The sequence below is a fragment of the Oncorhynchus clarkii genome, chromosome 27, assembly GCF_045791955.1.
Source record: "Oncorhynchus clarkii lewisi isolate Uvic-CL-2024 chromosome 27, UVic_Ocla_1.0, whole genome shotgun sequence".
NCBI lineage: Eukaryota > Metazoa > Chordata > Actinopteri > Salmoniformes > Salmonidae > Oncorhynchus > Oncorhynchus clarkii.
Window position 1 is genome coordinate 20,026,567 of NC_092173.1, and position 24,844 is coordinate 20,051,410.

Here is a 24,844-nt window from a genome sequence, read left to right on the forward strand (position 1 = left end):
ACATGAATGGGAACTAAGCAGCATCGCACAGAGCACAGTCTATGTTATAAAACCAGAACATATTTTTGGCAAGAGTTAATTAGTGCAGTATTACCTATGTAGGCCTATGAACATGCCTTCCGGGTTTTTATTTATCGATCTTTGAAGGAGGACACTGAAACAGGTTTTAGTTGGAAGAATACTTTTTAAAAAACTCCCTGACAGCATATTAAGCCTTTATTTGACTTTGGAGTTGGACAATGAACAACATTTGGCACAGTAAGTAACTTATACAAGGATTCATGTCAATGAGACTAAGTTTTCAGACGGGAACAACCCCACGGTAAGGAAACGGATGTATTGCATGGTTTCAATCAGTTTCATCTTGAATATTCAAAATACTGAAATTTCTTCAAAAAATACACAGTTTATTCTTTAGTTACTAAAAACTAATACAAAGAGTTAAGATTAAGTAAATTAGGCACAGTGGCGCCAAACGTACAGTCACAGTACTTACGTAGGTTAAGTGGGAAGAACCTTTCTTCATCCACAACGACTGCAAACATGGCGATAAAACATTTTGATGCCGAAAAGGTAGTGTTTCGTGTTTAAAACTCTTTTTTTGTTTTTTTCTCTATACATATGGAAATGAAGAATGTTGATCTACATTAAACATAGACTATGTGCATACATGCGTGTAGATTTTTGGCAAGATAGAGGTCAACAACATATTGTGTGTGCTATGCTACTCAACAAGTGCAATATAATTACGTAACTGTATATAATTTTTGCTATAATTTCACTAGATATTTGGTAATTTTGCACAATAGTGTAGACGGGAGATTTGACCAAATTTTAGACTATAGGGATCATTCGTCCCTCAGGGCATGGCACAGGAAACAGCCTCGGAGACGACAGTCAAAGTCAGTTTTGGCGAGGGTAGCACATGCAGACCTACTACAATATCCATTGAGTTCCAAATGAGTAAACTACAACAATTTAACTATATGATAAAGAAAATGAACTTCTTCACTTTATTATGTTTCATTCAGTACAGTGGTTATTAAAGTTATGAATGCATTTTGTGATGTTGCAGACCCAGAGTGAGGCTCAGAATGAGGACAATCCAGGCGTCAGCCCCTCTGAGGTTGAGAATTGTGATGAACGGCATCCTCACCAACCTCTAACGGTATTGGTTTCAACTACTAAACTACTGAACTGTCCAAGTACTTATCATTGAATTTCAAATGTTACAATAACAAATTAATTGAATGTGTAAATCAATTAGCTTATATTTTCTGTAACATCAAATAACTGGCTATGACTATTTTTCTAGATCTCACAACAATGTGAAGACAACCCATTTGCTTTCAATATAGAAGTGTATTATGAAAATCTGCACTTTCCTCGGAAGAGGTGTACTCCATTTAACATCCCAGCCATGTGAGTTGTCTGTGTATTTGTTTTATGACTGGAATTAACCAAAAATGTATAAATTAACTAATGTTTTATACCAAGGTCTACTTTTTTTCTTTTTAGAATTCAGAACAACCATATGGAGTCAACCATGCTTGAAAACAGCAGTGAGTAAACCTAGTGGAATTAAAATAGCCTACTGGGGTGGCAGGGTAGCCTAGTGGTTGGAGTGTTGGAGTGTTGGACTAGTAACCGGAAGGTTGCAAGTTCAAACCCCCGAGCTGACAAGGTACAAATCTGTCGTTCTGAAAATAAGAATTTGTTCTTAACTGACTTGCCTGGTTTAATAAAAAATACTAGAAAGTATTCTGTCTACTAGTATGTCTTAAAAAATATTTAGATTTCAAAATCTTATCAATTGCCCGTGTGAACATTGTATGATATCATATTACATACTGTTATCACTTTACCTTTAATTTCTTCTAATCAACTCACAACAGCAGTGGTCCCATTTCAGACTGGGGTGGCTGCTGTGAATATACCTCCTCATCTAGGCTTCATCGCATTAGAACCATCTCCAGACTGTGTCCAGGCAGCTCGACCTCATAACGAAGGCTCTTCCTCACAGCATTCACCTCAACACCAGCTATGTTGATGATGGTAGGGTTTCACTATAGTTGAAAGTATGGTTGCACTAAAGCACAACCATACCTTCAATCAAGCAAGGTGTCTAGTTATAGCTTAAACAGCATGGAGGCACACAGAGCAGCAACATTAATGAACACAAGAATCACCAAATGTGTATTCACAGCTACCGCTACATGAAATGATACCACGCAGAAAGCACACCATCATGTTACGACTGACCTATCATAGATTTAAAATTGAGATAAAACTGTGGTGGTGTTTAATATATGCATGGAGTCACTCTCAATTAGACATAAGCAGCTGTCATGTCATGAGGGCTTCTACCCCGTTCAGTCCTGTTGCTTCAGCAGTCAAAACACATCAGAGATAAAGAGATCCATTATCCCTGAAAGAAGAGATGAAGTGAAGGAAAAGGCTGCTTTTTACAGCATTTTCTGCTAATAATATGTATAAAACCGTCACACACTGATCTGTTTCATCTGTCTTTGTGATTGTCTCCACCCCCTCCAGGTGTTGCCCATCTTCCCCATCATCCCCCGTGTATTTATACCTGTGTTCTGTCTGTCTGTTGCCAGTTCGTCTTGTTTGTCAAGCCTGCCAGCGTTTTTCGTCTCATCTACTGCTTCTCCCCAGTCTCTCTTTTTCTCGACCTCCTGATTTTGACCCTTGCCTGTCCCATCTCCGAGCCCGCCTGCCTGACCACTCTGCCTGCCCCTGACCCTGAGCCTGCCTGCCGTCCTGTACCTTTGCCCCACCTCTGGATTACCAACCTCTGCCTGACCTGACCCTGAGCCTGCCTGCCGTTCTGTACCTTTCCTCCACTACTCTGGTTATCGACCCCTGCCTGCCTTGACCTGTCGTTTGCCTGCCCTGTGGCCGTAATAAACATTGTTACTTCGACCGTCTGTATCTGGGTCTTACCTTGGTTCCTGATAAAAACACCAAGAGTGCTTTGGTGGTGGGTCATTCCTACGTTGCGGTGCCTTTTGGACCACATACATTTTGTGAAAAAAAGTATATATTTTTCATTTGTTTTGAATTCGATCAGAAAAAAGACATGTTTGACTTTCAGAAAAAGCTCAGGCACTTAAATCCTAATAAATATGGGCATGTTGTTCACACATGGACCATGGAATATTTCCACCTGTTAGGGACAAACACATAACTGTCTGAAAGTGCTATCAATGCATGTATATACATAGATTTAGATGTTCTAAGACATCAGATGTGCCTTACTCTATTACTTTAATTTACTTCCTTCAAATAATTATATATTTGAAAAAAAAAATATTTAACTAGGCAAGTTATTTAACTAGCAACTAAATCAATGATTATTGAGAGAAACGTGTGTTATTTTCAGAACCAAAGCTTCATTTGCGCCACATTCTTCCTAATAAGAGTGAATAACAACAGAATTTGGTCAACATTTTTGCATTTGTAATTGATCCCATCTATCTCTACAAGTTACCACAAAGATATACATAACAGAATTGTTCAATTATGATTTTTAAAACACTGACCTAACAGGGTGGAATGAAGCATAACAGCGTGGAACTAACACCAGTAATGAGCAACATATTTAAACAATTAAATATATTTTATGAACTTTGACATCTGTGAAATGTAAAAAAAAATATGTTTTTAATTTAATTTCACTTCATCTTTTTAAAACATTGTCAACCTAAGTTTGTTAAACAACTGAAAAAGAGATTATTAAAACACGAGTATTGCATTAGAAAAACAAAGCAAGATGTAAAACAATTAGATTGTTTTGAAAATCATTGTTAGTTCAAGTTTAATAACACTAATCAGGCATTTTATGATAAACAGTCCTACTCATTTTGCTCTTAATAATTCTGGGCTCACGGTTCACGCTTAATAAAATGGTTATTCAAAAAGTTTATAAAATATGTTATACATATAAGGATACATGAACCTTTAATAAGTGCCGTCATGTGGGCTTGGCCAGAATGATTAGTTTATTCCATTACGGTGCATGCACTTGACCTGGATGTTATCCTTCTCCACATCTGTTATGATTCCTGGGTATGGCTCATTGTCGTAGGACACCTCACACTAATGACCAATATGCTGAGAGTGAATGGCCTCTGGTCGCCACAGCGTTTCAATGGTGCACACAGATCTTGGCGCCTCGGCAGCTTCTAGAATTGATCTTGGAGTCTTAGGAGCTTCTAGAGTTGATATTGGAGCCTCAGCAGCTTCTAGAGTTGATATTGGAGCCTCAGCAGCTTCTAGAGTTGATATTGGAGACTCAATAGCTTCTAGATTTGATATTGGAGTCTCAACAGCTGCTAAAGTTGCTTCTTTTAACTCAAAGCAGGGACAGGCCATGACCCCCTCATCTATTTTGGCAGGAACTGTCACGTTCTGACCTTTATTTCCTTTGTTTTGTATTTATTTAGTATGGTCAGGGCGTGAGTTGGGTGGGCAGTCTATGTTTAATTTTCTATGATTTGGGGATTTCTATGTTTCGGCCTAGTATGGTTCTCAATCAGAGGCAGGTGTCATTAGTTGTCTCTGATTGAGAATCATACTTAGGTAGCCTGGGTTGCACTGTTTGTTTGTGGGTGATTGTCTATGTTAGTGGCTTGTGTCAGCACAGGTCTCATTTGTAGCGTCACAGTCGTCATTGGTTTATTGTTTTTGTATAGTGTTGCAGTGTTCGACGTTTTCGTTATTAAAATTCACTATGAACACATACCACGCCGCATTTTGGTCCTCTGATCCTTCTCGCCTCTCCTCTTCAGATGAAGAGGAGGAAGACCGTGACAGGAACAGGCTATGTCTCTGTACTTGATGTGACCTGGCAACACACATCACTTGATGCATCTTCATTGTGCCTTTCATTGCAGTTTTTGGATGACAAAAGCCCATGGCTGTAAAAGCTGCAAGCCATGAATTGGAGATTCTCTCAAGTACTACCCCGTTATTTTTCTATTTGCGGCCCGCATGGCCTTGCCATTCTCCTTTGACCTCTCTCATCAACAAGCTGTTTTTGCCCACAGGACTGCCGCTGACTGGATGGTGTTTGTCGCACCATTCTCTGTAAACCCTAGACACTATGGTGTGTGAATCCCAGGAGGCCAGCCGTTTCTGAGATACTGGCCACCGGTGCACTTGGCACCGACGATCATACAATGCTCTAGCTCAAAGTTGCTTAGTTCACTCATTTTGTCCATTCTATCATTCAATTGAACAGTGTCTGAATTCCTCGACGCCTGTCTGTCTGCTTTATATAGCAAGCGGTGGCCACGTGACTCACTGTCTGTAGGAGCGTTCAATTTTCATGACCGTGGTGGTGTACCTAATAAACTGGCTGTGAATGTACAGTACCAGTCAAAAGTTTGGACAGATCTACTCATTCAAGGGTTTTATTTATTTAGACTATTTTCTACATTGTAGAATAATAGTCAAGAAATCAAAACTATGAAATAACACATATGGAATCATGTAGTAACCAAAAAAGTGTTAAACAAATATATTTACTATTTGAGATTCTTCAAAGTAGCCCCCCTTTGCCTTGATGTCAGCGTTGCACACTCTTGGCATTCTCTCAATCAGCTTCACCTGGAATGCTTTTCCAACAGTCTTGAAGGAGTTCCCACATATGCTGAGCACTTGTTGGCTACTTTTCCTTCACTCTGCAGTTCAACTCATCCCAAACCATCTCAATTGGGTTGAGGTCGGTTGATTGTGGAGGCCAGGTCATCTGATGCAGCACTCCCATCACTCTCCTTCTTGGTCAAATAGCACTTACACAGCCTGGAGGTGTGTGAGTCATTGTTCTGTTGAAAAACAAATGATAGTGCCACTAAGCCCAAACCAGATGGGATGGTATATCTTTGCAGAATGCTGTGGTAGCCATGCTGGTTAAGTGTGTCTTGAATTCTAAATAAATCGCTGATAGTGTCACCATTAAAGAACCACCACCCGGGCGGCAGGGTAGCCTTGTGGTTAGAGCGTTGGACTAGTAACCGGAAGGTTGCAAGTTCAAACCCCCGAGCTGACAAGGTACAAATCTGTCGTTCTGCCCCTGAACAGGCAGTTAACCCACTAGGCCGTCATTGAAAATAAGAATTTGTTCTTAACTGACTTGCCTAGTTAAATAAAGGTAAAATAAAATAAAAACACCTCCTCCTCCATGCTTTACGGTGGGAAATACACATGCGGAGACCATCCGTTCACCCACACTGCGTCTTACAAAGACACGGCGGTTGGAACCAAAAATCTCAAATTTGGACTTCAGACCAAAGGACAAATTTCCACCGGTCTAATGTCCATTGCTCATGTTTCTTGGCCCAAGCAAGTCTCTTCTTATTGGTGTCCTTTAGTAGTGGTTTCTTTGCAGCAATTCGACCATGAAGGCCTGATTCACACAACAGCAGTTGATGTTGAGATGTGTCTGTCACTTGAACTCTGTGAAGTGTTTATTTTGGTTGGTAACTCTAAAGAAATTATCCTCTGCAGCAGAGGTAACTCTGGGTCTTCCATTCTTGTGGCGGTCCTCATGAGAGCCAGTTTCATCATAGCGCTTGATGGTTTCTGCAACTGCACTTGAAGAAACTTTTAAAGTTCTTGAAATGTTCCGTATTGACTGACTTTCATGTCTTAAAGTAATGATGGACTGTTGTTTCTCTTTGCTTATTTGAACTGTTCATGCCATAATATGGGCTTGGTCTTTTACCAAATAAGGCTATCTTCTGTATACCCCCCCTTTCTTGTAACAACACAACTGATTGGCTCAAACGCATTAAGAAGGAAAGAAATTCCACAAATGAACTTTTAACAAGGCACACCTGTTAATTGAAATGCATTCCAGGTGACTACATAATGAAGCTGGTTGAGAGAATGCCAAGACTGTGCAAAGCTGTCATCAAGGCAAAAAGGTGGCTATTTGAAGAATCTCAAATATAAAATATATTGTTTAACACCTTTTTGGCTTATACATGATTCCATATGAGTTATTTCATAGTTTTGATGTCTTCACTATTAATCTACAATGTAGAAAACAGTAAAAATATAGAAAAACCTTTGAATGGGTAGGTGTTCTAAAACTTTTACACGGTAGTGTAAATATATATATATATATATATATAGTAAAAAAAAGAAACGTCCTCTCACTGTCAACTGCGTTTATTTTCAGCAAACTTAACATTTGTAAATAGTTGTATGAACATAACAAAATTCAACAACTGAGACATAAACTGAACAAGTTCCACAGACATGTGACTAACAGAAATTGAATAATGTGTCCCTGAACAAAGGGGGTCAAAATCAAAAGTAACAGTCAGTATTTGGTGTGGCCACCAGCTGCATTAAGTTACTGCAGTGCATCTCCTCCTCATGAACTGCACCAGATTTGCCAGTTCTTGCTGTGAGATGTTACCCCCCCTCTTCCACCAAGGCAAGTTCCCGGACATTTCTGGGGGGAATGGCCCTAGCGTGCTCAATGGGATTAAGATCCAGGCTCTTTGCTGGCAATGGCAGAACACTGACATTCCTTTCTTGCAGGAAATCACGCACAGAACGAGCAGTATGGCTGGTGGCATTGTCATGCTGGACGGTCATGTCAGGATAAGCCTGCAGGAAGGGTACCACCTGAGGGAGGAGGATGTCTTCCCTGTAACGCACAGCGTTGAGATTGCCTGCAATGACAACAAGCTCAGTCCGATGATGCTGTGACACACTGCCCCAGACCATGACGGACCCTCCACCTCCAAATTGATCCAGCTCCAGAGTACAAGCCTTGGTGTAACGCTCATTCCTTCGACGATAAACGTGAATCCGACCATCACCCCTGGTGAGACAAAACCTTGATTTGTCAGTGAAGAGCACTTTTTGCCAGTTCTGTCTGGTCCAGCGACGGTGGGTTTGTGCCCATAGGCGATGTTGTTTCCGGTGATGTCTGGTGGGGACCTGCCTTACAACAGGCCTACAAGCCCTCAGTCCAACCTCTCTCAGCCTATTGAGCACTGATGGAGGGATTGTGTGTTCCTGGTATAACTCGGGCAGTTGTTGTTGACATCCTGTACCTGTCCCGCAGGTATGATGTTTGGATGTACAGATCCTGTGCAGGTGTTGTTACATGTGGTCTGAAGCTGCAAGGACAATCACCTACACCGTCCAGTCTCCCTTAGGAGTCTCACAGTAGGAGTCCCTTAGGAGTCTCACAGTACAGACATTGCAATTTATTGCCCTGACCACATGTGCAGTCCTCATGCTTCCTTGCAGCATGCCTAAGGCTTGTTGACGCAGATGAGCAGGGACCCTGGGCATTTTTCTTTTGGTGTTTTCCAGAGTCACTAGAAAGTCCTCTTTAGTGTCCTAAATTGTAATAACTGTGACCTTAATTGCCTACCTTCTGTAAGCTGTTAGTGCCTTAACGACCGTTCCACAGGTGCATGTTCATTAATTGTTTATGGTTCATTGAACAAGCATGCAAAACAGTGTTTAAACCCTTTACAATGAAGATCTGTGAAGTTATTTGGATGTTTACGAATTATCTTTGAAAGACAGGGTCCTGAAAAAAGGACGTTTCTTTTTTTGATGAGTTTATATACACTACCGTTCAAAAGTTTTGGGCCACTTAGAAATGTCCTTGTTTTTGGAGAAAAAAAACTTTTTTTTTTGTCCATTAAAATAACATCAAATTGATCAGCAATACAGTGTAGACATTGTTAATGTTGTAAATGACTATTGTAGCTGGAAACGGCAGATTTTTTGGGAATATCTACATAGGCGTACAGAGGCCCATTATCAGCAACCATAACTCCTGTGTTCTAATGGCACGTTGTGTTAGCTAATTCATGTTTATCATTTTAAAAGGCTAATTGATCATTAGAAAACACTTTTGCAATTATGTTAGCACAGCTGAACTGTTGTTTTGATTAAAGAAGCAATAAAACGGGCCTTCTTCAGACTAATTGAGTATCTAGATCATCAGCATTTGTGGGTTTGATTACAGGCTCAAAATGGCCAGAAACAAAGAACTTTGTCCCTGAAACTCATCAGTCTATTCTTGTTCTGAGAAATGAAGGCTATTCCATGTGAGACATTACCAAGAAACTGAAGATCTCGTACAACACTGTGTACTACTCCCTTCACAGAACAGCGCAAACTGGCTCTAACCAGAATAGAAAGAGGAGTGGGAGGCCCCGGTGCTCAACTGAGCAAGAGGACAAGTACATTAGAGTGTCTAGTTTGAGAAACAGATGTCTCACAAGTCCTCAACTGGCAGCTTCATTAAATAGTACCCACAAAACATCAGTCTCAAAGTCAACAGTGAAGAGGCAACTACAGGATGCTGGCAAAGAAAATGCCATAGCTCTGACTCAGAGATATATATATATGCCTAGTCATTGTAAAGTAATTGGAAACAAATATGTATCTAATTATACTGTACATAACGTAGAAATGTATAATGTAAATGGTGAGATATCATCACACACACAAAGGAGGCTGCTGAGGGGAGGGTGGCTCACAATAGTGGCTGGAATAGAGTGAAAGGAATGGTATCAACCACATGTAAAACATGTTTGATGTGTTCGATGCCATTCCATTATTCCGTTTTAGCCATTACTATGAGCCCGTCCTCCCCAATTAAGGTGCCACCAGCAACCTGTGATACACACATATTGTTGCTAATTACATTACTAATTATACATCACAATGACTAAATAAATGTGATATGTAATTGTATATATCACATTTAAGTAAATGTAAATAGGCCTAGTGTAATTAGAAACAAATATGTATCTAAATATACTGTACATAAAATATAAATGCATTATGTAAATGCTAATAAATATTTACATAAGTAAATCCTTTTCTATCTTTTCTGACAAAATGTCCACCCTGATAGGTGTATGTTCCACCCTGTCAGGTGCATACAGTGCATTTGGAAAGTATTCCGACCCCTTGACTTTTTCCATATTTTGTTAGGTTACAGCCTTATTCTAAAATTGATTAAATGTTTTTTTTTCCTCATCAATCTACACACAATACCCCATAATGACAAAGCAAAACCAGATGCTTTAGAAATGTTTGCAAATGTATTTAAAAAAAACAGAAATATTACATTTACATTAGTATTCAGACTCAGTACTTTTTTGAAGCACCTTTGGCAGTGATTGCAGCGTCGAGTCTTCCTGGGTATGATGCTACAAGCTTGGCACACCTGTATCTGGGGAGTTTCTCCCATTCTCCTCTGTAGATCCTCTCAAGCTGTCAGGTTGGATGGTGAGCATCGCTGCACAGCTATTTCCGGGTCTCTCCAGAAATTTTAAATCGGGTTCAAGTCTAGGCTCTGGCTGGGCCACTCAAGGACATTCAGAGACTTGTCTCAAAGCCACTACTGCGTTGTCTTGACTGTGTGCTTAGGGTCGTTGTTCTGTTGGAAGGGGAACCTTCACCCCAGTCTGAGGTCCTGAGCACTCAGGAGCAGGTTTTCATCAAGGATCCCTCTGAACTTTGCTCCGTTAATCTTTCCCTCGATCCCCTGACTAGTTTCCCAGTCCATGCCGCTGAAAAATCAAATCAAATGCTATTGGTCACATACACATGGTTAGCAGATGTTATTGCGAGTGAAGCGAAATGTTTGTGCTTCTAGTGCAGCAATATCTAACAATTCCACAACAAATACCTAATGGAATAAGGAATTGAATGGAATAAGAATATAGAAATATATGGATGAGCAATGACAGAGCGGCATAGGCTAATATGCAATAGATGGTAAAGAATACAGTATATACATATGAGATGAGTAATACAAGATATGTAAACATTAAAGTGGCATTATTCAAGTGACTAGTGTTCCATTTATTAAAGTGACCAATGATTTCAAGTCTATCTTTTTGACCTTCCCGTGACATCGGGTGCCGTAGGTGTCCTGGACGGCAGGTAGTTTGCCCCCGGTGATGCGTTGTGCCGACCACACCACCCTCGGGTGTGGGTGGTGCAGTTGCAGTACCAGGCAGTGAAACAACATGACAGGATGCTCTCAATTGTGTATCGGTTAAAGTTAGAGTTTTTTTTGGTAATCAAGCCTACTACTGTTGTGTCGTCTGCAAAACATCCCCACAGCATGATGCTGCCACCACACTTCACCGTAGGAATGGTGTCAGGTTTTCTCCAGACATGACAATTGGCATTCAGGCCAAAAAGTTCAATCTTTGTTTCATCAGACCAGAGAATCTTGTTTCTCGTGGTCTGAGAGTCCTTTAAGTGCCTTTACAGAGGAGTGGCTTCCATCTGGCTACTCTACCATAAAGGCCTGATTGGTGGAGTGCTGCAGAGATGGTTCTCCCATCTCCACAGAGGAACTCTGGAGCTCTTTCAGAGTGACCATCAGGTCCTTGGTCACCTCCCTGACCAAGGCCCTTCTCCCCCGAATGCTGTTTGGCCAGGCAGCCAGCTCTAGGAAGAGCGTTGGTGGTTCCAAACTTCTTCCATTTAAAAATGATGGAGGCCTCTGTGTTCTGGGGGACTTTCAATGCTGCAGACATCTTTTTAGTACCCTTCCCCAGATCTGTGCCTCGTCACAATCCAGCCTCTGCGCTCTACGGACAATTCCTTTGACCACATGGCTGGGGTTTTTTCTCTGACATGCACTGCCAACTGTGGGACCTTATATAGACAATGTCCAATCAATTAAATTTACCACAGGTGGACTCCAATCAACTTAACAGGATGGAAATTTGGAGGCTAAGTTAGCCATAGCACTGTGAGTGATCAAGATCCAGCTAGCATAATGGGGAACACTTGAAGAGAATTTTAACTTTTATGTCAAACATAATTTGCCTAGTTAAATAAAGGTCAAATAACAAATACAAATATTTTGAAATTCAAAATTTTTATAACATGTTCATCTAATGTGGACTAACAGGGTGGAAATGTAAGAGTGAGACATACTGACTAACATCATGAAACATTAAAATATAGATTAAAATCGGGTGTTGATAATTGACACTTCCTGAACGTGATATCATTGTGGGAATGGGCTGTTTTTTAAAGGAGTATTACTGCAAACTAACAGGGTGGAAAGTGAGATCAGGGACACACAGGAAGAAATAATACTAATAATAATAATAATGAGAGATTTTTTTTTAATAGATGACAGATATTTTACGATATTTTATTTACAAAATAATGAATAAATATTTGGAATATTTTATTGTTTAATTGCTTATATTTCTCGTTTAAATTGATGAATTAGCACCTGGGGACATGTCAAAAACGCCAACATACACTGAAAACAAAATGGTCAAAATGAATAAAATTCCCTTTGAGATCCATATCTTTGTATTTTTATTTCAAAGGACATCTAACTTTACATTTTACACTAAATAAGGTACCGCATAACACTAATAACCCTGGTAGTCCCCACTCTGGTTGCAGATACATGAGTTAGCCTTCAATTTGATTTATTTTTGAGCATGAACGGTGCAGCATTTGCGCGAATGCTGTGCATTGATCTACCCATATTTCCCCTCGATCATACCGACAGTGTTTGCGTATTGGTACACCAAAAGTAACGTTACATCAACTTGCAGCGCGTTCGGATTTTATCGAACAAATGCATCAAATTGAATGCGTAGACGGGTTTACAGAAATGGTAGCAGAAGATGAATGTTGAAGTTTTGTTGCACGCATATCAAGATGACGCTGCGTACCATTTTTCTCAAAACAGTGTAGGTGTGTTCCATGTGTAGAATCAACAAAGTTGCGCCAACGCTGCGTTTTCAGACACGCTTAATCGAACGCGAAGCAATACACATTGGTAACAAACAACAAATCCAGGCTTCAGCTGTTTGGTTGATCTTATGGACCACTTGGCATCTTTTGGAAGTAAGTGTTGACTAAAATGCACATTTTAAAACAGCGTACAAATACGGCTTAAATAGTTTGCACGAAATATCGGCATCCATCTAACTAGCTTATTGCTCAGCTCGTCGTGCTACATAGCTAGCTAACGTTAGCTAGGTAGAAGGCAGCTCAGCTAGCGAGATTTCTAACAATTATCTTAGAGTTAGCCATTTAGCTAGCTAAACTATATGTATCAGTTTCTTTCATGTAATCCATTCAATCAGCTAACTAATCCATCACTTAATTGTCTCCTAGCTTCCGACTTGAAGTACCTAGCTAGCTACATTATCTAGCCAACGTTAACTGTGTTGTTAGCTACTGCTAAATTTGATGCTGGCTTTAAATCTGACCAATAACACATTTTAAGAGGATTTACAGTATCTAAAGTCTACATATTCTCACCAGTAAAACTGGCAAGTTTTGCGACATAACGCTGATTTATTTTCAGATAACCCTTTTTAAAATTATTATTCACAGGACATGCATTTAATTCTAATTAGCAGAACAAGTGCCAGCGCATTTCTCTCAGTGGAACATCATCATTACAGCGATCACATCTTCCATTCAGGTTGCAGTATAAATGAGGAATATCCCAGGTCTCCTTCCGGACAGCCGGCCACCAACGACACACTTATTATATGGAGTTTTATTGAATTCAAGCGCCTTCATACAATCCTTATGTGCCTCGATGAGATCTGTCCAACTTTCTTCACCCTTCTCAATGATGCAAACATTCCTGACTTCGTCTCAGGGCACACAACAGAGTTTCAGTGGTTTCTTCCCTGTGCCCTCAATGGCCCGACGCAGGCAGCATACACTGAGGACATTTTTCAGGTTAGCTAGCTAGCTGTTACGCCTTCATGCGCATGGATGCCGATTTATGTCTTTCAGATGACCCTTCTGACAAGCCCCCATGTCGAGGTTGCTCATCTAACCTGGTGGAACCCTATATAAAATGTGCAGAGTGTGGACCCTCACCTTTCCTTCTCTGTCTCCAGGTGAGGGGTGCACATTGCTTCCTCGGGCATGCACATAAAACTGTTTATACATTTTGCCTAGCTTGATAACTTTGCATCTCTGCTGACACTTGAATTGTTTAATCCAAATATGTTACAGTGTTTTACCAGAGGGTTTGAGTTCAAGAAACATGAGAGTAATCACAAGTATGAAATCATGGTAAGACATTGGAAATTGTGGTGTCCATTCTGATTAACATATATAATATTGACTCTTTAGTTATCCATTATTTACCAAAAGTATGCTTCTGGCAAGCTATTGTGATCATGCTCAATACCATGCCTCCTCCCTCACAGACATCAGACTTCCCTGTGCTGGAACCTAGCTGGACAGCACAGGAGGAGATGGCCCTTCTGGAAGCAGTCATGGACTGTGGCTTTGGGAACTGGTAAGTAGACACACACATTCTCTGACTCTCTCGCTCAAGTGTCATATACAGTTGAATTCGGAAGTTTGCATACACCTTAGCCAAATACATTTAAACTCAGTTTTTCACAATTCCTGACACTTAATCCTAATAAAAATTCCCTGTCTTAGGTCAGTTAGGATCACCAGAGAGAATGATTTTATTTCTTTCATCACATTCCCAGTGGGTCAGAAATTTACATCTACTCAATTAGTATTTGGTAGCATTGTTTAACTTGGGTCAAACGTTTTGGGTAGCCTTCCACAAGCTTCCCACAATAAGTTGGGTGAATTTTGACCCATTCCTCCTGACAGAGCTGGTGTAACTGAGTCAGGTTTGTAGGCCTCCTTGCTCGCACACACTTTTTCAGTTCTGCCCAAACATTTACTATGGGATTGAGGTCAGGGCTTTGTGATGGCCACTCCAATACCTTGACTTGGTTGTCCTTAAGCCATTTTGCCACAACTTTGGAAGTATGCTTGAGGTCATTGTCCATTTATTTGGAAGGCTCATTTGCGACCAAGCTGCCGCCTACTTCCTGACTGATGTCTTGAGATGTTGCTTCAATATACCCACATCATTTTCCTGTCTCATGATGCCATCTATTTTGTGAAGTGCACCAGTCCTGCAGCAAAGCACCCCCACGACATGATGCTGCCACCCCCGTGCTTCACGGTTGGGATGGTGTTCTTTGGCTTGCAAGCCTCTCCTTTTTTCCTCCAAACATAATGATGGTCATTATGGCCAAACAGTTCTATTTTTGTTTCATCAGACCAGAGGACATTTCTCCAAAAAGCACAATCTTTGTCCCCATGTGCAGTTGCAAACCGTAGTCTGGCTTTTTTTATGGCGGTTTTGGAGCAGTGGCTTCTTCCTTGCTGAGCGGCCTTTCAGGTGATGTCGATATAGGACTTGTTTTACTGTGGATATAGACACTTTTGTACCTGTTTCCTCCAGCATCTTCACAAGGTCCTTTGCTGTTGTTCTGGGATTAATTTGCACTTTACGCGCTAAAGTACGTTCATCTCTAGGAGACAGAACGCGTCTCCTTCCTGAGCGGTATGACAGCTGCGTGTTCCCATGGTGTTTATACTTGCGTACTATTGTTTATACAGATGAATGAGGTACTTTCAAGCGTTTGGAAATTGCTCCCAAGGATTAACCAGACTTGTGGTCTACAATTTTTTTTCTGAGGTCTTGATTTCCCCTTGATGTCAAGCAAAAATGCACTGAGTTTGAAGGTAGGCCTTGAAATACATCCCCAGGTACACCTCCAATTGACTCAAATTATGTAAACTAGCCTATCAGAAGCTTCTAAAGCAATTACATAATTTTCCAAGCTGTTTAAAGGCACAGTCAACTTAGTTTATGTAAACTTCTGACCCACTGGAATTGTGATACAGTGAAATAATCTGTCTGTAAACAATTGTTGGAAAAATGAATTGTGTCACACAAAGTAAATGTCCTAACCGACTTGCCAAAACTATAGTTTGTTAACAAGGAATTTGTGGAGTTGTTGAAAAACAAGTTTTAATGACTCCAACCTAAGTGTATGTAAACTTCCTTACTTCAACTGTATTACAAACTTGCAGACTAGTTGCCATTTGCAGTCTGATTTGTTCTGTAGCATCCCTCACTTATACTGTCTGCCCATATCAATATAAACACGTTCAAGTTGATAACAAAAACATAACTGTCACTTTCCTGTTTGACTCTGCACAGGCAGGATGTGGCGTATCAGATGCGCACCAAAAACAAGGAGGAGTGTGAAGCCCACTACATGAAGAACTTCATCAACAATCCCCTGTTCTCCTCCACCCTGCTCAACCTCAGACAGATAGAGGAGGCTCGTACTGCAGACACAGCCATTCCCTTCAAACGTCAGTATACACACAACACACCTTCTCCTCTGGACTTCTCCCTTCATAGTAATAAGGAGAGTTTGTTTGTCACACAAGTTATAGTAGAATTCTTAAGCCACACAACAAATACGATTTAGGATATGCTTTTGTGTATGACCTCGACTAACCTGTACCCCTGCACATTGACTCTGTACTGGTACCCCTTGTATATAGCCTCAGTATTGTTATTTTGTGTTACTTTATATTTTTTAACTTTAGTTTATTTAGTAAATATTTTCATAACTCTATTTCTTGAAATGCATTGTTGGTTAAGGCCATGTAAGTAAAGCATTTCACGGTAAGGTCTACCTACACCTGTTGTATTCAGCACACATTTGATTTGATGTCCAGCTGATAAAGGCAGGGAGGAATACATGGCTTTTTTCATTTATCTGATATGCAACTACATCGTTCCTCATTTATGCTTTATTTCTTACACAGTAATAACCTGATTACTGTACTGTCATGTTTGTCATGAGGGACTTTTCAGATCACTAGGTAAAAATACTCTGTTGGTTTTCCTCCCAGCCACTGACGACCCCCCCAGGCCCACCTTTGACTCCCTGTTGTCTCGAGACATGGCTGGATACATGCCTGCCAGAGCAGACTTCATGGAGGTGAGAGGAACTAGGGTCTTAAAGCGTCCATGCCTTTAGTAGTTCCAATCACATAGTCGGACATAGACATTCCATTTTTCTGTTCTGCATGTTCAAAGAACATATCCCTATGTCATAATGAGTATGTTCTCATACTCTTGGCATATTATGATTGGAATCATAGGAAGTACTTAAAGATCACCAAGACAGAACCCTTGCCACCCATGTATGAATGAAGATATTAATTCTCCTGATGGCTGCAGTCTTATTGTACTCTGACTCATCTCCTTGTACCTCTGTGATTCTTTCCTGCTATTTGTCATCCTGTCTAGGAATTTGACAACTATGCTGAGTGGGATCTGAAAGACATTGATTTTGTGGATGATGACTCAGACATACTACATGGTGAGTTGAAAGTGCTATCATTGTATTTGAATTGAGAGAAAAGTCCAACCCTGCTTATGTTTATTGTACATGTACTGTGTTTTAATATCATCATTGCCTTGTCTGACACATTTGTCTGGTTCTTTCTAGCGCTGAAGATTGCCGTTGTTGACATATACCATTCAAGGTTAAAGGAGAGAGGAAGAAGAAAGAAGTAAGTTGAAATATTTTGCGTTTAACTATAAAGATGTAATGGACTTATTCAGCTCAAAATTCTTAGAAGCTTTGCCCTTTATCATATGCCTGTAATACTCTGCAAATGTTGCCACAATAACATTTTAATGGCTTTCCAAAATCAGAAATGTGATACCTACACAAGTAACATAACACTCTACACTAGCCTGTTAAGATAAGCACTGGTTCAGAATCACCGGTTGCTATTAATGCTGAAAGGCTTAAACATTACACAACTCAAATTTGAGTATTGTTTGACCTGGCCACCCTTTTAAATGAATTTGAGATGTTCATGGATTGTCACATTCCGTCCACTGCCCCGTTCAGTGTGTGTCAGTACTGGTCTTGGCCACGGTGGTCAGTCCATTCATGTGGTAATACATCCATCATTAAATCGGACTTAACGAATTGCTGCTCCCCTAACTCTGTGGAATGGCATGTGGGGCAGGTATGGTATGTTAGCTGGCCAGAGCTCCCAGGACCATGCATGCATGTGTGTCCCAAATGGCATCCTATTCCCTACATAGTGCACTACTTTTGGTGGGCCCTGGTCAAAAGTAGTGCATTATGTAGGGAATAGTGTGCCATTTGGGATGCAAACACTGCTAGCCTACCCCCAGCTGGTGACATATTTTTATTTTATTTAACCTTTATTTAACTAGGCAAGTCAGTTAATAACAAATTCTTATTTACAATGACAGCCTACCCCAGCTAAACCCTAACCTGGACAACGCTGGGCCAATTGTGCGCCGCCCTATGGGACTCAATCACGACTGGTTGAATAGAACCAGGGTGTGTAATGACGCCTCTAGCACTGAGATGCAGTGCCTTACACGGAACCCAAACCGGCTGCGTGCGTGCGCTATTGTGCATACATTTATTTTGTCCCCCTACACCAAACGCGATCCCGACATGCAGGTTAAAATATCAAAACAAACTCTGAACCGATGACATTCATTTGGGGACAGGTCAAAAATAATTAAACATGTATGGCAATTTAGCTAGTTAGCTAGCTAATGTGTCCCATTTAGCTAGCTTGCTGTTGCTAGCAAATTATTTTTTTTTTATAAAAATGTTAGTATCCAATTGTTAGTAGTTACTATCTTGTCTCATCGCTACAACTCCCGTACGGGCTCGGGAGAGACGAAGGTCGAAAGCCATGCGTCCTCCGAAACACAACCCAACCAAGCTGCACTGCTTCTTAACACAGCGTGCATCCAGCCCGGAAGTCAGAGGAAAAACCGTGCACCTGGCGACCTGGTTAGCGTGCACTGCGCCCGGCCCGCCACTGGAGTCGCTAGTGCGCGATGAGACAAGGATATCCCTACCGGCCAAACCCTCCTTAACCCGGACGCTGCGCCCGGCCCGCCACTGGAGTCGCTAGTGCGCGATGCGACAAGGATATCCCTACCGGCCAAACCCTCCTTAACCCGGACGACGCTAGGCCAATTGTGCGTCTCCCCACAGACCTCCTGGTCGCCCTGTTGCTAGCTCATTTGTCCTGGGATATAAACATTGAGTTGTTATTTTACCTGAAATGCACAAGGTCCTCTACTCCGACAATTAATCCACACATAAAACAGCCAACCGAATCGTTTCTAGTCATCTTTCCTCCTTCCAGGCTTTTTCATCTTTGAACTTTATATGGTGATTGGCATCTACACATTCACAGTATTACCACGACAACCGGCAAAACATTCCGTCTTTCAATCATCCATATGGGTATAACCAATGAGGAGATGGCACGTGGGTACCTGCTTCTATAAACCAATAAGGAGATGGGAGAGGCAGGACTTGCAGCGCGATCTGCGTCAGAAATATTTTGGCCCTTGGCGTTGCAGACGCTCGTTGGCGTGCGCGAGCAGTGTGGGTGCAGTAATTGAATAACATGGATTTCTACATTTATTTTGCGGCGCACGCGACGTGTCCGGTCTGGTCAGCATGTTAGTCCGCTGCGCCACTTGGGAGTGGTCTAATGGCAAAGGCCCAAGGCAGTGACCTGCAGGCCACAGAGTTCAGACGCAGTAGGCCTCACTGTCCGGTCCTGTTTAACATCACAGGAAGGCTACTTGTTGCAAAGCTGTTCTATATCACAATCACAACTTCAAGCTATGTGGTTCAGGTTCAACAGCTATATGGTACCATCACTCATTCAATTAATGTCAGTCTAAACCCACTGCTGTTTTCATTCACTCTACCAGCCTGAGAGTTTGCTGGTATTTACCAATGGACGGTGTCCATATTAATGTTGTGTGTCTTCCAGGATAATCCGGGACCATGGACTGATCAACCTGAGGAAGTTCCAAAGTAAGTGCTCTCCTAACAGATTAGAGCTGGGTTGCAGAACCACCAGCAAACCAGGCATTAATATAACACCCACACTGAATATGCAATATGTATCCATGGTTGCAATAATGATCAACAGTAACCTGTGATCCCGGAGGCACTGCCAGTGCTCTTATTTACGATGGACGCTGAGACCAGTGCGACGAATGCCAGAGTGCCACAGCATAATTATTGCTCCACTATGAATAGATGCCTATGAAATGAACACTGCAGGTCTAATGACCAACTGTATTGGAGCTTTGAGCTCTTATTGATCCCCTCTCCATGGGCAGCGTTTCATCTAGCTTGGTAATATAATCGATGTTCATGTCCCACTTTTTATTCATGGAAGATTGGAAGGCAAGAGACTCCCTGAATAGATGTGTCCAATCAGTCCTCTTTTTCCTTTACTGCCCAGTGCAGTACTATATCCAGGTCATGCCCTGGGAAATTGGCTGTAGTTTTATGGGTGGAGGAGGACACCCTTACATTTTATTTATTATTTACCAGCCTCCAGTCACTACCGCCCACCTCCTCCCCCTCTCTCCTCTTATCTCTAGTCTTTCAAGACAAAAGAGAACCCAGAGTTGCCGTGGAGCTGCAGCCTGGTTGTCATGGAGACTGTCAAAGTGTGTGTGTCACGTAATAGAAGCAGTTTCCAAGCATGGGTGGCTCAGTGTCGTGCCTGGTCTGATCATGCTGTTGCTCCAGGCAGTTTGACCAACAGTCTCACTCCCCTTATAGACATCAGGACCACCAGTCCATTCCTGTTATGGAGTGTTTCAAATCTTTGACTTCGCTCAGCAGGACATTGACTCTACCTGTGTGTGTTTTGCTGTTATCTACACGTTGCTATCACTGTACACCCTCCAAATAAATGAGGAACTCAGCTGCCAGCTTGAAGACAGACACAGATGTGCGGGGCACCAGCCTTGAGCTGCTGTCATACTACTACCCCACATTCACTGTGAACAGAATATAGAACTATCCAAGAAATTGCCATGTCTGCAAAGCCACCAGAGTCCACTCAATATATACCATAGGTATACAGGTAGATTCTTACGGCACAAAGTATGAAGTGGCTTTGACTAAATAGGTAATATGCTGCCGTTTGGGACACAAACACTAGCAATGATTTGAAAGGAGAGCAGCAGCAGCCCTTGAAGGGGGGGTGAGGTGAGTAGGGTGGTATGGGGTGACCTGCCCATCGGGGGAGCTTTTACATCGGCCATGGCAGGGTATCTCATTGATGCAAGGGGGTCACTCCATGTGCTATGTCTGGACATTTCCTCCTCTGGTGTTCCGCAAAAGCCTCTAATCTAACAATATTGAATGTGATACAGATCTCCAATACAGATCACTGCTGTCATATTCTCTACAAAATGGCTGCCAGCCCCTTTTCCTGGAGATCTACCAAGTTTACAGTCCAACTCTAATTTACCAACTCATTCTAGTTATTAACTGCTCACCAAGACCTTAACTGGCTGAGTCCGGTATGTAGGGTTGGACTGAACCTACAGGGCAGTAGATCTCCAGGAAGAGGGTTAGACTGAACCTACAGGACGGTAAGATCTCCAGGAAGAGGGTTGGACTGAACCTACAGGACGGTAGATCTCCAGGAAGAGGGTTGGGCAGCCCTGCTCTACAATAACAGCTACATATCACATGACCGTTGTGTTTTTGTCTTCCAGTTCTGGAGCGTCGCTACCCTAAGGAGGTACAGGATCTGTATGATGCTATGAGACGTTTTGCCAGGGTGGTGGGCCCCATCGAACACGACAAGTTCATAGAGAGTCATGCATGTGAGTTTAACATTATATTGTACATGCACACACAGTAGACATTTTGATGTTAACACCAATATAATTGTTTCTTCCAACCCCTCCCCCTCTGGTCTACACAGAGAGCAGTCACACATCCAGTGTTCCCCTGTGTTTAATATTGTGGGTAACACTAAGGTCATCAGCGTGGTAATGAGCTAGTCAGATTATCTCCTGTTCCTACGCAGCAGCAGACCCCAACGGGGTGACTGGATGTGTGAACTCCCTTTTGAGTGAGAGGCGTGTGTCTGTGCATTTCTGTTTGTGTCTGGGGATGAGACATCATCTCGTTCTGATTAAAGGGCTGGGGCTTCAGAATAGCATGGCGCTACTCCATTGTTGTGTCAGAGAGAACAGCCGTAGAGTCTGCCTGAGCTACAACTCTGGTCTGATCAGCTCTGATGTTGGGAAGCACAGATCTGAGGGGTAAAGAGTTTCTCACTCTGTCTGCCTTTCTGTTTGTCCGCCTGTCTACAGTAGAGACCGGTGAGGTGAGTGTGCACAGGCCTCATTGACCTCGTCCTCCTTGTCTTTCAGTGGAGTTTGAGCTGAGAAGAGAGATCGGCAGGCTACAGGAGTACAGGAGAGCAGGCATCCAGTCTTTCTGCAGTGAGTCCAGTCTACCCATCTAACCCCATCACCAGGGCCCATACAGCTCTAAAAAGTAGTACAATTTGTAGGAAAATTGTGCATTTTGAGACATAGCCAGAGCCTCATTAGTAACTCCCTTGTGTCAGCCAGGACCCAGTTCTGACTGACTGCCCCAGTAACCCCCTCCCTCCTCTACGTCCCCCTGCAGGTGCCAAGGTGTATGAGCGTGTGAAGCAGGTGAGGGAGGATGAGCGGAGGAAGAGGACCATGCTAGTTGATGTGCTGCAGTACATTCAGGACGGACGGGCCTGCCAGCAGTGGCTCAGCAAACAGGCTGCCATGTAATCCTTCCTCCTTACTCTTGTGCGGTGTTTCACTATCCATTCCTCTGGATCCTGTGGTTGTACATTCATGTTCAAGTCAATCACTAGCCCACCTGATTCCACTAATCAAGGGCTTGATAAGTTGACTAGTTGAATTAGGGGTGCTAGCACCGGACTATAACTGAGATACCACCCACCTACTCTGTAGTTTATTACTGTGTGCTTGGCTCTAACGGCAACAAGTAGTGCTTGATTGTAAAAAAAAAATTAAACAACAAGAATAGCTCTACTTATCTTAAGCCCAGCTCTTGGGTATTCTCCAAGTTCTGATAATTATTCTTCATGAAGAAAAAGAACAAAACTGCTAGTGTGTGTGATGATTCATTCTCTCTCTGGACGAGGATCCCAGAGAGTGAGAATTGTGTGTGTGCTGCTTGTAGTGACGCTATTATCTCACTTCACAGTGACGCTGGTATCACTCCTGTTGTCACCACCATCACCACATCAGGTAAGGACTCTTCATCTCCCACTCCCTCCCTTCTCTCTGACTTTTCTTGTCATGGCAACAGGTGGAGTCACGTTAATGCATTCTCAGAGATGCTCATTCAGAAATACGCTCGACAAACAGGACGGATATGTGTTTGTGTCTCTAGCTTTATCTTTCCGTTGTCATTCTGTAACCTCCAGTGCACAAGTAGGACACATCTATGTACACTCAGTCATTTCCATCCATTTACACTAATTTGCCTATTGTAAATATTTGTCTTTATTTTCCAACAAAACGGATTACCTGGATTCATCAACCTGTCAGGTTGTCATTTAAAACAACAGAACAGTCAGGTTTTACGTCGGTTTAAATGTGTGTGATTAATTGTTCCACAGCAACAGGCAGGAGATGCGCCCCTCCTCTCAACCTGACTGGCCTGCCAGGGACAGAGAAGCTCAACGACAGGGAGAAAGAGGTACAAATAGAATTGCATATAAAATACATTCTATTACATATGAATTCTAGGATCTTTATGGATGTAAGGCTCTCAGCCCCACCAGGAAAGTACATGAATTCCCTACATAGTGCACTACTTTTAGTAGTACACTCTAACCCGAGTTGTGACTAACCTGATTCACCTTATTGGCCAGCTAGATTAGGTTTGGTGCAAAAATCAACATTACATTAGCTCTCCGGGAACAGGTTTGGGGAATACAGTGGAATTTGGGACGCAGGCTTAAACAGCGGGTTGGGGTCATAGTGGGTCATGGTGACTGGTATTGTGTTGATGTAACATGGCGTCTCTGTCCTGTGGCTGTCTGCAGTTGTGCCAGGTGGTGCGTCTGGTGCCAGGTGCCTACCTGGAGTACAAGCAGGCTCTGCTGAACGAGTGCAGGCGGCAGGGTGGTCTACGGCTGGCACAGGCCCGGGCACTCATCAAGATCGACGTCAACAAGACACGCAAGATCTACGACTTCCTGATCAAGGAGGGCTACATCAACAAAGCCTAGGCCAAGCCTGAGAGACAGGTTGTGTCCTAAATGGGACCATTTTCCCTATATAGTGCACTACTTTTGACCAGAGCCGGGTGTAATTTGGGACCCATTCAGTCAGGACTGTTCCAGCAGGGATCATGGCTGGACTGGACACTAAACTGATACATTTTATACTCATGTTGTTTTGGTGAAATGATGTTGTCACGTGCTGTGAGAACTAAGTTTCAATGGCCCTCCTTTGTTTGAATGTTTGTTTTCCTATCGTATCTCTAAATTTGTCATCAACTTCAGGTCCTACATTTTGCATCAGTCTTGCCTTGTATATGTTCTAACTTCTAACCAAACTGACATACCTTCCTATTTGTACAGTACTTTATTGTCAGTGACACAGCAGCAGATAAGAAAATAACAGTGTATTTATTTCTCCTGTAATAAAATGTTTTATGTAAAAAGTATTACAGTATATGGTGTAGTATTTTACTTATTATTGTGTAATAGCAGTTACCTGTTTATTAATGCTATTACATGATAACCAACTTTCCATCATAGCATCAGTGCTGAGTTGCTATGTAAGCAGGTCCTGTTAGTGACACCTCTCCCAGACTCCCAGTTTGACAATGGGCTCCATCTCTGATTTGATTAATTCTCTGCCAGTGGAGTGGGTCTGGGGGTCGTATACATAAAGCGTTTCAGACCCCCTCCCCATCCATATAACCTTATTCTTTAAGATGTAAAACTGATCCTTGGATGTTAAATGAATATACGTTTTGGTGTGACGACGGAGAGCTAACTACCACCTAGATCCAGTCAGCCAGCCAGCCCAGCGGCCTCTCCCTCC

At 42.1% G+C, this 24,844-nt stretch overlaps 1 protein-coding gene and 1 long non-coding RNA gene across 4 annotated transcripts; both read left to right on the forward strand.

Moving 5' to 3' along the window:
* Window positions 1–2,936, forward strand: LOC139386163 (uncharacterized). 3 transcript variants are annotated; one of them, XR_011629012.1, is made up of 6 exons: window positions 1–258; window positions 1,076–1,168; window positions 1,316–1,422; window positions 1,519–1,562; window positions 1,913–2,055; window positions 2,554–2,936. It is a non-coding gene; the product is annotated as an uncharacterized lncRNA (long non-coding RNA). The 3 variants fall into 3 exon arrangements; XR_011629014.1 differs by having other exon boundaries at window positions 69–258; window positions 1,076–1,205; window positions 1,896–2,055; XR_011629013.1 differs by having other exon boundaries at window positions 69–258; window positions 1,076–1,205.
* Window positions 2,937–12,452: 9,516 nt separating this feature from the next.
* On the forward strand, window positions 12,453–24,458 carry LOC139385982 (transcriptional adapter 2-alpha-like). Its single transcript, XM_071131299.1, has 15 exons — window positions 12,453–12,909; window positions 13,819–13,925; window positions 14,044–14,103; window positions 14,241–14,332; window positions 16,073–16,230; window positions 16,780–16,868; window positions 17,180–17,252; window positions 17,382–17,445; window positions 19,729–19,772; window positions 21,482–21,592; window positions 22,148–22,219; window positions 22,410–22,542; window positions 22,989–23,032; window positions 23,407–23,486; window positions 23,836–24,458. The coding sequence occupies exons 1-15, from the start codon at window positions 12,885–12,887 to the stop codon at window positions 24,019–24,021; spliced, it is 1,338 nt and encodes a 445-aa protein (XP_070987400.1). The 5' UTR covers window positions 12,453–12,884; the 3' UTR covers window positions 24,022–24,458.
* The last annotated feature ends 386 nt before the right edge of the window (window positions 24,459–24,844 follow it).